Genomic DNA, 13,705 nt, shown 5'->3' with positions numbered 1-13,705 from the left:
CTCTTGAAATTTGTTATAATTATAAATACTTGCTCGTTGTTTAAAAAATTACAAAAATATTTCATTTGGAATAACGGTCATTTAATAAATACTTTCTACAATGGGTTGTCACAAAAAGTATTTGTTAAACGACCGCTAATTTTTAATGAAATATTTATAATTTTTTAAATAATAAAAAAAATATTTATAATTATGATAAATATTAAGAAAACTCGTTATAAATTAAAGGGTAAGGTTTACTTGGTGATGAGGTGGACCACCACCAGACAAACTGAAAATAACAACTAAGCATTCATCTCTAGTATTATATTATCACGTCACGTTGCTTTTTACAACCTTGTGACACATTAATTGCTTAAATTGTTAGAACATTGATATTTTCCTTTTCTCGGCAAATGTCACGCCATGTATATATGGCAATATCATCATCATATATAAGAATGTGAGAAAGGCATATTGTGTGATGTTGTGTTCTACATGCAATAAGCGCTAAATAACATAAACATGTTTGAAATTTTGGTTACAAAATTTAATAAATGTATCAATAAATATTTATTTTAGACTAATTGTTTATAGTGAGCTTTGCATTCGACAGATTTAGAGATAATTCTTGCATTCAATAACCTGATGAGAGCTCAGGACTTGACAGAATTCCTAATTATTTCTTGTTTTACACCTGCAAGATTATATATAAGAGGTTTTTGCGATAACTTTTGTTCGTACGGTGGAAACACGTCGGAAAAAAATTGCAAGATAAGCATTAACACTAAAAGTTGGGAGTGTTGAAACAAAAATAAAAAGTGAAAAAAGTTTGGAGTTTGGGTAAACAACTTATTGATTACAATTTTAACAATAAATTGCAAAGTTGTAAAATAAGTTGCTTATAACCCTTGACTTAAATCAACTTAATTTAAACAGTTTAAAGATATTAATTGTAAATCAAAAAACACAATTTTAATAACAAACTGATAAGGGTTTATTTAAGTATTTGCAAACACCCTCATAGACCGTATATGATAAAGAGCAACAAAAAAGTTTTACAGCCACAAATTAAATTAAAATGAAATAAACACACACATATATATATATATATATGTAATTGCTGATATAGTAACTTGAATTGAACAAGTAGTAGTTCACAAATTTACCAGCAGCATATATATTATTTTGGCTTTATGAATTAGAAGATGGCCCATTTTTGGATGAAGGTTGAGGTGCCCAAATTGTTTGTATTTGTGTTTGATGGACATTGTTACAATTACATATTAAATTGGGGGAAAAGCTCTCAATAATGGATGGTGAAATTGACTCAATCCACTTGTCCCTTGTCACATAAATTAATAAAATAAGGAGGAGGAGTACAAAAGTGGGGAGATTAGGGCTATGGATAGGCACTACCTTCATTGTTTATTTTCCTCTTAATTAATAGATTAATATTGTGCCAAGATTAAAAATACATTAATCAATTTAGTTGATTTAATTAAGCTCCCTCTTAGGGATGCACCAACTTTGTTTGTTCTACTGCTGACACCATTATTCTCTTCATTATGTTAACAAAAAATTAAATTATGACACTCTCTACTGCATACTCTAAATTCCGAATTAAATAAAAATTGATTAATCTCAAAACGTTAACATTATATAAAATTTGAATAAGTTGTTCCAATCTTGAAAAACCATACTTATGTATTTGTTGTAATTCTTATTTCAGATGATATTAATATATTTTTATCATATTTTCTAATTATTATATCAAATAATCTAATAAATTGAATAATTATAAGTAAAATCCTAGTTTTTTTTGTGGTAATTAAGGAGAAAGGGAGTTCCTTTTTGGATTAAAAGTATCTTAGGAATTGAGTATTATGGTTTTTTAGAACCAAGAAATTGATTTAAATTTAATAGTCACATCTTATTGGGCACAGCTTTGAGACCTCTTTCTTTTTTCTATTTACCAAAGTTTTAAATATATACTTTGCTACTAATTATTAAATATATTTAAGCTTTCACTATTATCAATATGGAGATGGATTACACGCAAGCATGAAATTTGACAGTCACATAATATATATTACTTACTTTTTCTTTTCTCATTATTACTCCATAAGCCCTCTCTTTTATTTTTAAAATTCTATTAACTTATTTCATATATAAAAGATTTATGATAGAGATATTTAAAATTATTTATATATGAGCTTTACAATAAACTATTAGTTAATATTGATGAAATTGCAGTGTTTGTAAATTGAAAGACTTCTTTTCGTACAAGACTTCTTACTCAAAATGAAATTGTAAGATTCATGAAATCAAATCCAATAATATATCGTATAACAGATCTAAATATATATTATCCCTACAGAATTAGATAGAAGTCATTTAAATAAAAAGTAAAAAGAAAAATAGAGAGATTATATTATATCATCATCGAAGATATATTTATTTATCATAATTAATTTTGTTCTTTATTAAGGGAAATGTTATTGGTTTTATGTATAAAATACATGTCTAGGATTCCCACTGTCTCCATTTTCATTCATCTTTTATGAAAAGTAAATAAAAGAAAATGCTTTTTATGTATTGATTAGGAATTACATTTGATGAAATGAGCATTTGAGGCTTGGACTATGAAACTTCCCCAAGATTTTACCCAAATGGTAAATTTGATGCAACAAAAATGAAGAGGTAAATTCCTTGAATTTGGTGGTTCCACTTCCCCATAATCTTGGATTAGATTCACTCCCTTCCCTTATCTACTATACCACCCCACATCAAATTCACCATGTGATCTGGCTGCAATTTCAAGGTTAAAAAAGAAATACTATTACTCTCAATGTAGAAAAAAAAAAGTATATATTTTATTTGCATTATTTATTTTTTAAAATTGTATTAGTTAAAAATAATATTTATATTACACTGACTTGATATGATTTGTATTATTTAATGATTCAGCATTATTGAATAATGTGAAATTTTGGCAAAGATTTTTTCACACAGTAGAACGTGTGAGTGTGTGAGTGTAAGCAGAAGCCACACAGCAAAATAAGCCGACACCTCATCTCTTTCTGTTCCCTTCAAATTACATTCCATCCGATAGAGAAAATAAAGGCTTCTATATAACATCTCACATATTCACACACATACTATCTCATTCAGAGCAAAACTCTTTTTCCTCTCCTCTCTCTCTCTCTCTTTCTCTACCTCTCTACACAAAAGAATTTTTTTTTTTTTTTCCTGTACAAACATCCCATCAAGAGAACCAGTTTTTCTAACCCCTATAATAATCATCATCGTCTAAAAATCAAACCAAAAGTAATCATCTGAAAAATCCCCTGATCAGATTGAAAACCCAGTTCAAGAATCTCCCTTTTTTTATCAGAATCACGACTGTTTTTGGCGAATTTCTCATAGCAGATGTCGCATGGGTTTTGAGGAATCTTGGCCCAGTTTTGCATGTAAACTTTTGTTTCTGAAATTTTTGTTACTTGATCTGTTTTTGTATCGGAATGTGCAGAATCAAGACTGTCCCTTGTGTTCTTATGCTCTGTTTTTTTAACAGTGGTTGTAAAATTTCACTTGATCTTCAGTGTGGATTGAAGAATTGTACTTGACTTATTGATAACTAAAGATCCTTAAACATGTGGGATGCTAAAGATTGGATTTTTTTCTGGTCAATTTCCGTGTAAAATTGTTTGATTCTGGTGATCACTGTTGTGGAGTTTTATCAACCATCAGTTCCAATTCACTAGGCTTGTTTCGGCATAACAGACTTCTGGGATTTCTTGATGATGCGTGTTTATGAAATTTTCCTTTTAGATGAGAAAAATTCATTTTTGTGGGTTTCTTCTGATGGGGAATATCCTTGGTGCAAGGTTCGGTATGCTTCATTAAACAGTATTCTTTATTTTACCGCATACGTATAATCTACGCGTGCTCCTTGCTGGTGGAGGTATAGTTGCTGAATGTGTTTGCTTGTTTGATACAATTTGATCTTATGCTTTCATTTGGGTTGTGCTTGTCTTTCTCAAACTTGATATGGTTAGATCAAAATTTACCTTTTTTCTAATCTCATCGTTTGATCATCCACTCTGTTTACTGTGATTTTGCAGTATTTTTTAGTGGTTTTTGCTTATGACTTCTAAAGGAGTTATAGTTGCTAAACCATGTTTTGGATCTCCAGAATTACTTAACTTCAGAGATTAAATAGCCAATGCTGATGGCATAGCATCTCTGACTTCTGAAGAAGTGCAATTCTCTGCACAATGCCGTTCTGTGTTTGATGCTTCGTGTTTTATTCCCAAAATGTGTATTGATAATTGTCCCCTATATACTTGCAGGCTTGATAACATATTTCTGATCAACGACTAATTTAAAGGTACTGAATGGCATGCCATCTTTTAACATGGTTTCTAGTCAAATTGAGGTTGAATAAACAATGACATTGCATTGTGATGAGAGACAGGGGAACGTAATATTCACGTGTTCTTGTGGTTTTTCAGTAAATCAAATCTTCACTTCTGCAAAGTCAGGGCACTGCAGAGTTGAAGCGGTGCCCATGGATGCCACAACTAGTGGAGCGTCGAGTGTTCAATACCACAACATTGCCGAGCAGACAATTGCTTCACTTGTCCCCCCTCCTGTAACACATCAGAGGCAACAGCGTCATTGCTTTGGAAATGCAACTCCAGGGGAGTTCCCATTGTCTGCCAACCCATCCATTGTTCTCCATTTCCTTACTGGTTGCAATCTGGACCCTCAAGATCTTGCAAAACTTGAGGCAAGTGTGCTTTATCTTTCCATTTTCACAGCTGAGCTCTTAATTGATATTAGAATTGATGATGCTGCTGATTGAATCATTATGTTCTTTTGCAGGCAACTTGTTCCTTCTTTAGGCAGCCTGCGCACTTCGCCCCCGACTATGAGCTCTCTCTGGCAGAGCTTGCTGCTCTTGATATGTGCCAGAAGAGAGCCATATTTAAACCAATGACAATAGAACAACGAGAAGATTTGAAGCAAAGGTGTGGGGGATCTTGGAAACTAGTTTTGAGGTTCTTGTTGGCTGGAGAAGCATGTTCTAGGAGGGAGAAGTCGCAGGCAATAGCTGGTCCTGGTCACAGTATTGCTGTGACTTCTAAAGGAGCTGTGTATTCATTTGGTTCTAACAGTTCTGGACAGCTCGGACATGGAACTACAGATGAGGAGTCTCGCCCTCGCGTAATTAGGTCTGCTGAATTTGTTATTAGTCCAGTAGACCTAATATTGCAAAAGGAGAAACTGTTATAGATGGTTGGCTCAATAGCGAATTAATTGGACTTGTTTTTTGGTGCAGAGCTTTGCAAGGAATTCGTATTATTCATGCAGCGGCTGGGGCTGGCCGCACAATGCTAATTAGTGATGCCGGACTGGTTTATGCATTTGGAAAGGATTCTTTTGGGGAAGCCGAATATGGGGCTCAAGGAAATAAATTAGTTACTACCCCTCAGATAGTTGAATCTTTGAAAGATATCTTTGTCGTGCAAGCTGCTATTGGAAATTTCTTTACAGCTGTATTATCAAGAGAAGGCATGATTTATACATTTTCCTGGGGAAATGAAAGCAAACTTGGCCACCAAACAGAGCCAACTGATCTCGAGCCCCGTCCATTGTTGGGGGCTCTTGAAAATATACCAGTCATTCAAATTGCAGCTGGATACTGCTATCTTCTTGCTTTGGCCTGTCAACCTGGCGGCATGTAAGCTCCCCCCGTCACTTCTTTATATCAATGCATCATTTAAATATTGTACATGTAATCCAAGTTTGGTCGAAGCATGAAACCACAGACTTGGTGTGCTATTTACAATCGTCATCTCTCAACAATGCAAGCTTTCTAGGGATTCTTTTATAGAATGAATGTTCAAGTAATCTTTCTTGATTTCTTGCCTTCATTTATTTTCCTGATATTTTTCTTCCACTGACATATCAGGTCGGTGTACTCTGTCGGTTGTGGACTGGGAGGAAAGCTTGGGCATGGTACTAGGACTGACGAGAAGCAGCCAAGATTAATCGAACAGTTCCGCACTTTGAATCTTCAGCCCGTAGTAGTTGCAGCTGGTGCTTGGCATGCTGCAGTGGTTGGTAAAGACGGAAGAGTTTGCACATGGGGATGGGGACGGTACGGATGTTTGGGTCATGGGAATGAAGATTGTGAATCAGTCCCTAAGGTGGTTGAAGCACTGAGCAACGTTAAAGCTGTTCATGTTGCTACAGGAGACTACACGACCTTCGTCGTTTCAGATGATGGCGATGTTTATTCGTTCGGGTGTGGAGAATCATCTAGTCTTGGACATAACACTGCCGCTGCTGATGAGCAGGTCTCGTTTCGTACTCTGGATTAATCTTTTTTCAAGTAAAAACTTTCTTGAATTCCATAATTACATCCTCTCAGTATAGTTTGCTTTCAGTATCTAACTTGTGATCCCTTTCCAGGGAAATAGGCACACTAACGTTCTAAGCCCAGAGCTTGTAACATCACTAAAGCAAGTGAACGAAAGGGTTGTACAGATAAGCCTGACAAACTCCATATACTGGAATGCTCATACTTTTGCACTCACCGATTCTGATAAACTATATGCATTTGGCGCCGGTGACAAAGGGCAGCTCGGTGTTGAACTCGTCGCAAACCAAACCGAGAGGGCTAATCCTGAACGGGTCGATATCGATCTGAGTTAAAATGAAGCTCATGCCTTTGCTGCACATGCATGGTTAATCTATTATTAACAGTATTATCATACATTGGCGTTCCATGTTTATATTTCCATGTTTATTGCTCTGGTGTAAATAGAAACAGTGGTTGTGAATAAGGGTAGGATGTAGGAGCTGCAGAATTAACCTCTTAGAAATTCGTTAGCTCTTTGCCTGAACCAGTAAATAGCTGGAAAAAGACATTGTCAAGCTTGGTTTCTATTAACTTATTTACATTGGTGGAAGTGCTGTTAACCATTTCAACTTTAATGGTTTGATCATCATTCTAGACCCCGTCTTATTTGAAGTTTGTGGCTTGGACTTTATCATACTGTTCTTGATATTTTTGCCTTTTAATTAGATCCCGATAATTATTCATTATTTTCAAGTTAAACCCATCAATTATACCTACCTTCTAACATATGAACCTATTACTATATCTAACTATAAGTTTATCTTACAAGCGCTTATGTTTAAGGCCAATAAAGTTTTAGTGCAAAACATAAATAAAAAAGAAACATAATCATGCGCTAAGAATTGGGATATGCCATTTTGGTTATGATGAGTGGTACGACCTTACATATATGTGGATTGTTTATCATTGAACTCTGGCTAAGCCTCATCCGAAGAGAATCTTGGCATATATATTTTCATATATACATCATGTAACCATGCTACAAATAATATTGTTAAGGTCAGAAAGACTAAAAAAAGAGAAATGCTTTTTAACTAATATTTGCTTAAAGTAAACAAATTTTACCAATTTGTCTTGTACCTACTTTGATTCTATAGGTTGAGCAGATAAAAAGCTAAAACTTGTGACCGCCTGCACCTTTATGAATGAGTTAAAACGCAATTTGCAAATACCCCCAACCACCCAAGTAGTACAAACAGGGTCCCCAGATGGGTCCTTAAAGCGACACCTATTACATACTGCATTGCCAACGGGTGTAATAATTAAGAGAACCCAGTGTAGGAGCAGCATGTAGAAACGGGGCCCACCCCCCCCTTAGAGGTCGACCCCAAATAGTCCAATGGGCCTCAACATCAACAAACTTTTAAAAAAATTAAATTAACAACAAAGGCCAAGCTCAAGAGTCATTAGAATGCATAATCCATTTCCAAATAACAAATGGGGAGCAAGAGACCATCAATCCATCGACCATAGAACACAAATAAAGGAATTACAAAAGCGATCACCCAAATATAGGATGGACTCAATTTTCCAGAGTAAACCAATTCAGCAAACTACATATTGTTTGCACAAAATTAGACAGCAAAACCTGTTCATCAAGTACCTGATGAAAATGATCAATAATCAGATGGTGAGATGACATCGTCAATTTTTAGAATCATCTTAACAACTTGAGTTGCAAGCAGAATCTGCTGCTGCTTCCCGATCAAGGTCTCGAAAACGTTCTGCTCACGCATGTCATTTGTGCCAACGTCATTGCAGTCAATACCACAGCAGCTGTTGTTCTCCTGTAGAGAAAAATCATACTATCACTTCTGAATGAAATGAATGGGAAGTAGAAAGTGAGATTAGGCGAAGACTGGATTCAAGCCTTTTCAACAATAAAATGAAAGAGGAAAGAAAAACGGAAGAGCAGGAGCAACAGGGTAAGAATACCTTAATTTGCTGGGATTTGACAGCAGATAAAGTTTCTATAGGCTGGAGGCCGCTATTTTCCGCCAGTGCCATGGGGATTGCATCTAACGCATCTGCAAATCCTCTAATTGCATACTACCAACAGAAAAGTGCACAGGTTTAGCTCAAAGTGTTGAAAGCAATAGGTACAAGAGGAAATGTCGGTTTCTCACCTGCTCAACTCCAGGGTACTTATCAGCAGCTGCTTCCACAGCAATTGAGCAAGAAATTTCAGCTGATCCACCGCCATATACAATGGAATTGTTGCGAATGAGATTCCGAGCAACACATAAAGCATCATGGATGCTGCGTTTTGTTTCCTCTATCATCATCTTGTTACCTAAAGCATAGGCAAAAAGGAAGACCCCATGTCAAACTTTTTGACTCAATTTATTCCTAAGGTTTGAATTGAACAAGATAATGAAACTGTGAAGAAAATGAGTCATATCCCCATGCTTGCTTGAACATTGGCAGATAAAATTGTACTGACAGAAAGAGTTGCTGGGAAATTGAAAACTGCACATGAGACACCGATGCCACATGCGTTAAACCACAGCAATAGCAAGCACAGCAGAAACTGTCACATTCAATCTACCCAAAACTTTTTGGAAATGAAACGAGGAAGGGATTGAGGATGCATGGGGACAAATGTGAAGCCATTAAACTTCTGATGTAAGGATTAACATTGAATTATTAACAAATGTAATGTCGGTCAAGTAGTAATGATTGCGCCAAAAATCAATGAGATAATAAAAGCAGAACAAGAAGTGGAACAGAACGTTGACCTACCACCACGTATGAATATGGTTACAGCCCTTGAGTTTGCACAGTGCTCAATATATATCATTCGATCTTTAGTGGTGCCAAAAGCTTTTTCTCGAACCAAACCAGCCTGCCATGTATAAGAAAATTTTATGGTGGTGCATATGAGTTATACAACAGTCACAATGATATGATATGCAGTGGCTAGCCCCCAAAAAAGGAAAATGAGAAGCACCCGATTGCATAAATTTACACAAAGGAAGATAGGTAATAGCTAGATAATAGGTTATGCAACTTACCCTGCCGAGTTTCTCTGGTGTCAACTCCTGAAATCTTGGAACAATTCTCCCACCTAAAACCCAAGTAAACAATACACCAGTAAGAATAGACGAATCAATGTATAATCATAAACCATCAGGATTGACACAAACCTGTGGCTATGGCTATCAGCTCTAGTTCCACACCACCGACCCACCGGACAGCAGGCAAATTTCTATTCATTAATAAGTGGTTTGCCTCATCATCAAAACCCCATTGACAGATAACCAATGTAGCCCCAACATCCTGCAATCCAGTGAGGCATGTGAGTACACCAAGGGCATTAATCTCAGAAAATGTCAAGCATAAAGCTAAACATAAGCACAATCACAATAACAGTGGTCTAGCATATAAATTTTCAGAAGAATATGCTCCAAAATTAAATTATAAACCCCTTCACAAGATGATTAAAATAGAAGAGAGAGAGAGAGAGAATATATAAGTCTGTCAAAGCTGATAACCACCTTATATATTTTCCAGATATATCAAGCATAACATTGGAAGGGAGAAGATTCAGATCAATCTCCATTCCCCAGACCTAACAGGAGCACCAAACCCTTGTTAGACAAAAAGTTGTCGAACATGAGCTCCCCCTCTTGGCTCAATTTTAACACATTTCACCAAAAGCATCAGCTTATTCAAAAAGATTACCTTGCATTTTTGAACCATATCATCGAAGTACTTCTGCTCCTGTTGACGCAATGTCTGGAATTTTTCCACAGTATCAATATCAACCTTATGTTTAGTCTTGGGCTTTGGAGGCTCAAAGGGGCAAGTCAAAATGGCAATTTTTGCATCCTCGATTTGTTTTGGCATCTGTGGATGACTCATATCTTTGTCAACAACAATCCCAAAAATTAGTTCGGTATCCTCCAGCTTTCCCCCTACTTTTCCCTCTACTTTTATTAAGTCTAGATTAACATCCTTCCTCTCTAAATCTGCAACAGCAAGCACTGCTTTAACCGCAATCTCTGCCAAACTGCGTTTGCATCTGTTCACACTGCAAAGCGAAGTTGATGATATTAAAACAATTAGGAAACAGAAGCACAAGATAATTGCAAGCCCAAATGAATTCCGACTCAATCTACTCAACCCCTCCTCAGAAAAATGAGGATATTAAGCCAAATGAAGCAAAACCATAAGAAATGTTATAGTCAAAGATATTTCCCATACTGAGCTTTCAACAGAAAAGGAAGGTACATAACAAAATTGCCTCTGGATCTGGAGAGTTCATAGTGAAACTCAAATTATGTTATATACATTTTTACAGATCAAATCACAAGAATGGCATAAGAATTCAGAAAATACAAACGTGAAATGAATCACTTCCCAATTCAGCAGATAATGAGAAAAAACAATCATTTATGAAAATAAACTATCAAGTTCTTTACAGCTAAGAATGAAGCCAAAATACGATGCACTCTAGGAGCCCCCGAAACCCAGAAAATAAGTTAACAGCTTCAGATTACTGTTATGATCCACAAATGGACTTGCATTCAACAGATGTAAAGACGTTCTAAATTCCAGATATATAGATTTTGTTTTTCAAAAGTAGGATCTAGGCTGGTTTAAATTCTAGAGACATAGATAGTCCTTTGTTAGACTACGCAACCAAATCAAATGTAGAAAACATGTTGTATTAGAATGTGGAATAAAACCAAGACGTCCACATTTCAAACTCTCACATAATATTTTAGAAGAATCCAACCATAAAATCACAAGGAGCTCAAAGACGCATGGTCCAAAATAAGAAAGAACACTCACATCTTGGAGGATAAAGTAGTCATACAAGTCTGGACCAATGGCTCAATATTTGTAGCACTGAATTCGAATTTATGGGATATACGCTCCAAATGTTCAAAAGCAATTCTTGAAGCCACTTCATATCCTTCTGCAATCCGGATAGGATGAATTCCACGTTCCAATAGTTTCTCAGCTTGTTCTAGAAGTGCACCTGCCATGACAACAACTCCAGTTGTTCCATCACCAATTTCATAGTCTTGACTCCGTGACAATTCAACCATGAGCTTAGCAATCTGATTGTCAACATCCATCTGCTCCAAGATTGTTGCACCATCATTCGCTGAAAAACCAAAAAAGTAAGAAATAAAGTACTATTCATATATAACATGGCACCCTTTGAAGATAAAGTTCTCTCAAAAAATTCAATGTGACTCATATTAAGCATTTGTGTGCCTCATCCATGTTATACAGAAGCGGAAAACATCCCTTGCTCTCAAATTATGCACCAAAGAGAAGATAACAAAAGACGAAAACAACCTTTAAGCTTATTGGCAGGACAGTAACCTTGCCTCGCTGACCCAAGTATGAACAAGTATTTCAAAGGAATCTAGTAAACATATAAGCACAGATGTTTTCCTTTTCTCCCCCAAAACAAACTCCCATGACTTTTGCATTTCCAGTGCTACAGAGATCTATTTCTATGGACTGTATGGAATGTAAAAGCTGCGGAATACCTCTCAACAGTAAGCCTTCAACTTGGCATTAGGCTTCACTACTATCAGCTACTTACTACTTCTACATGAAACCAAGATTAGTCTTCTCTTTATATATTTCAGCTAATAGAAGTAAGTGGCAGCCCGGAACAACTAAACACAGAATTTCCAGCAAGGAGATTATAATTCTCCCCCTATTGATCCTCATTCTGCATTTTGCTCCCAGAACACTACGAGAAGCATAATAATTTCAGAACTAAACCAAACCCTTCAATCCATTAAACATTAACCAACTCAAAAGCCCACAACTAAAGCAAAGCCTCAAGGGATTCAACCAGAGCACAACCATGAAAGCACAAAAATTGGTAAAGTGCAAAGCTTACTTATGGTGACATCGCCGTCGGGGCTCTGAAGCATCTTATCCATGCCTTTGGGTCCTAAAGAGGTTCGAAGGATGCGAGCCACCGCTTTCCCGGAGGCAATATTCGCCTTCTGCGCATCGAGTCCACGCAGTCTGGTTTTCTGCTCCTGCTCCTTCAGTATAATGAACGGCCGACCAAATTCATCGAACGCCAACGCCATTCTCTCTGGTCGAGGTAAAACAAGATCGGATCTTTATACGGCTCCGACTGGAAAATGGAAATAAAGAGTGGAGGAAGGGAGAGTGATGGGAGCTTTCAGGAAGATTTGAGGGGGGAGAGAGAGAGAGAGAGATTTTAACCTAGCAGTGGCAGTCTCGTAATTATGTACCAGTCTTGACGTCGTTTACTCGAGCAATCGATTTATATGCTCCCGCTTCTTTTTCTTTTTCTCAGCATTCAGGTATTGTCACTCCCCCGGTGTCATCAAATGCAGTATCCTACAATTTGAACTAAAATCGCGTAACCTTCACCTATCGTATGTTTTATTGTAAAAGCAAACATTTCATCTGGGCCCAGTTTAACCTAGACTTCTGGTTAATGGACCCGAGCGTGGCCAGTGTTGTTAGGACTCTTATTGGGCCGAGACCTTGTACCCTTTCTTTCTTTCCTTTTTTTTTTGTGAGATAGAAGCTTTATTTACATTATTACATCAAAATTTTGAATTAATTGAGCAATTGGATAATCCATTGTTTCAATCAATCAATATAACTAAAAATTATGAAACATCAAATTATAATAAACTCACAAGATAAATAACCACACGTCCCGAGGAACTCCAAACCCATGACTTCAAACTGTCATAGACATCAATCTTCCACCCCTTTGCGGAAGTCATTCACTAAATGATAGCATCAGATTTTCACCATAAAATTAAAAGTTAAAAGGATAATGACAATGTTTTACATATAATATCAAAAACCATTCACTTCTCATTGCTTCTATATCATCTAGCACACGACATTCAAACAAAGAGAAGAAAGACACATCAGGTCCCATAAGAGATAACAGAGCAAAAGCTATGCAACTGATTCATGTCTGGACTTAGGACCAAACATCAACTAAACAATTCATTATGAATGCAGAACTTCTGTATCGCTGCCCAAAACTGAAATCCTAATAGAATAGAGCACACAAGGAATGGATCTTAACAAGAAATAAAACTAAGCTGTCAACTCATATTCACAGTTATCATCAGATTCTGACTCACAGATGAACACTACATTATGGGGCCACACTATAGGCATCTGAAAGAAAAGGATGATTAATGAAAAGTTGAACATCAATCAAGTGAAGAAGAATACATTAACAACCACAGCTAAATACTAACATCTTGATATAGTACAATTCATGAATACAACTTACAACCAGAACATTGCATGTGT

At 36.2% G+C, this 13,705-nt stretch overlaps 2 protein-coding genes across 3 annotated transcripts; one reads left to right on the top strand and one right to left on the bottom strand.

Moving 5' to 3' along the window:
* Positions 3,153-7,024, top strand: LOC105156666 (ultraviolet-B receptor UVR8). The gene is made up of 7 exons (XM_011072870.2): positions 3,153-3,452; positions 4,335-4,372; positions 4,497-4,774; positions 4,870-5,219; positions 5,327-5,728; positions 5,960-6,347; positions 6,463-7,024. The coding sequence occupies exons 3-7, from the start codon at positions 4,553-4,555 to the stop codon at positions 6,703-6,705; spliced, it is 1,605 nt and encodes a 534-aa protein (XP_011071172.1). The 5' UTR covers positions 3,153-3,452; positions 4,335-4,372; positions 4,497-4,552; the 3' UTR covers positions 6,706-7,024.
* LOC105156665 (T-complex protein 1 subunit epsilon) lies at positions 7,805-12,759 on the bottom strand. Of its 2 annotated transcripts, XM_011072869.2 has the most exons (10): positions 12,623-12,759; positions 12,285-12,488; positions 11,210-11,528; positions 10,097-10,445; positions 9,559-9,691; positions 9,427-9,479; positions 9,155-9,257; positions 8,539-8,705; positions 8,348-8,461; positions 7,805-8,199 (listed from the first exon to the last, which is right to left on the bottom strand). In XM_011072869.2, exons 2-10 carry the CDS (start codon positions 12,481-12,483, stop codon positions 8,029-8,031), a joined length of 1,608 nt encoding a protein of 535 aa, XP_011071171.1. In that variant the 5' UTR covers positions 12,484-12,488; positions 12,623-12,759; the 3' UTR covers positions 7,805-8,028. The 2 variants fall into 2 exon arrangements, with proteins under 2 accessions (XP_011071171.1, XP_011071170.1); XM_011072868.2 differs by lacking the exon at positions 12,623-12,759 and having other exon boundaries at positions 12,285-12,616.

Source organism: Sesamum indicum, linkage group LG2, assembly GCF_000512975.1.
Source record: "Sesamum indicum cultivar Zhongzhi No. 13 linkage group LG2, S_indicum_v1.0, whole genome shotgun sequence".
Taxonomy (NCBI): domain Eukaryota; kingdom Viridiplantae; phylum Streptophyta; class Magnoliopsida; order Lamiales; family Pedaliaceae; genus Sesamum; species Sesamum indicum.
This window is presented reverse-complemented; position numbering and strand designations above follow the sequence as displayed.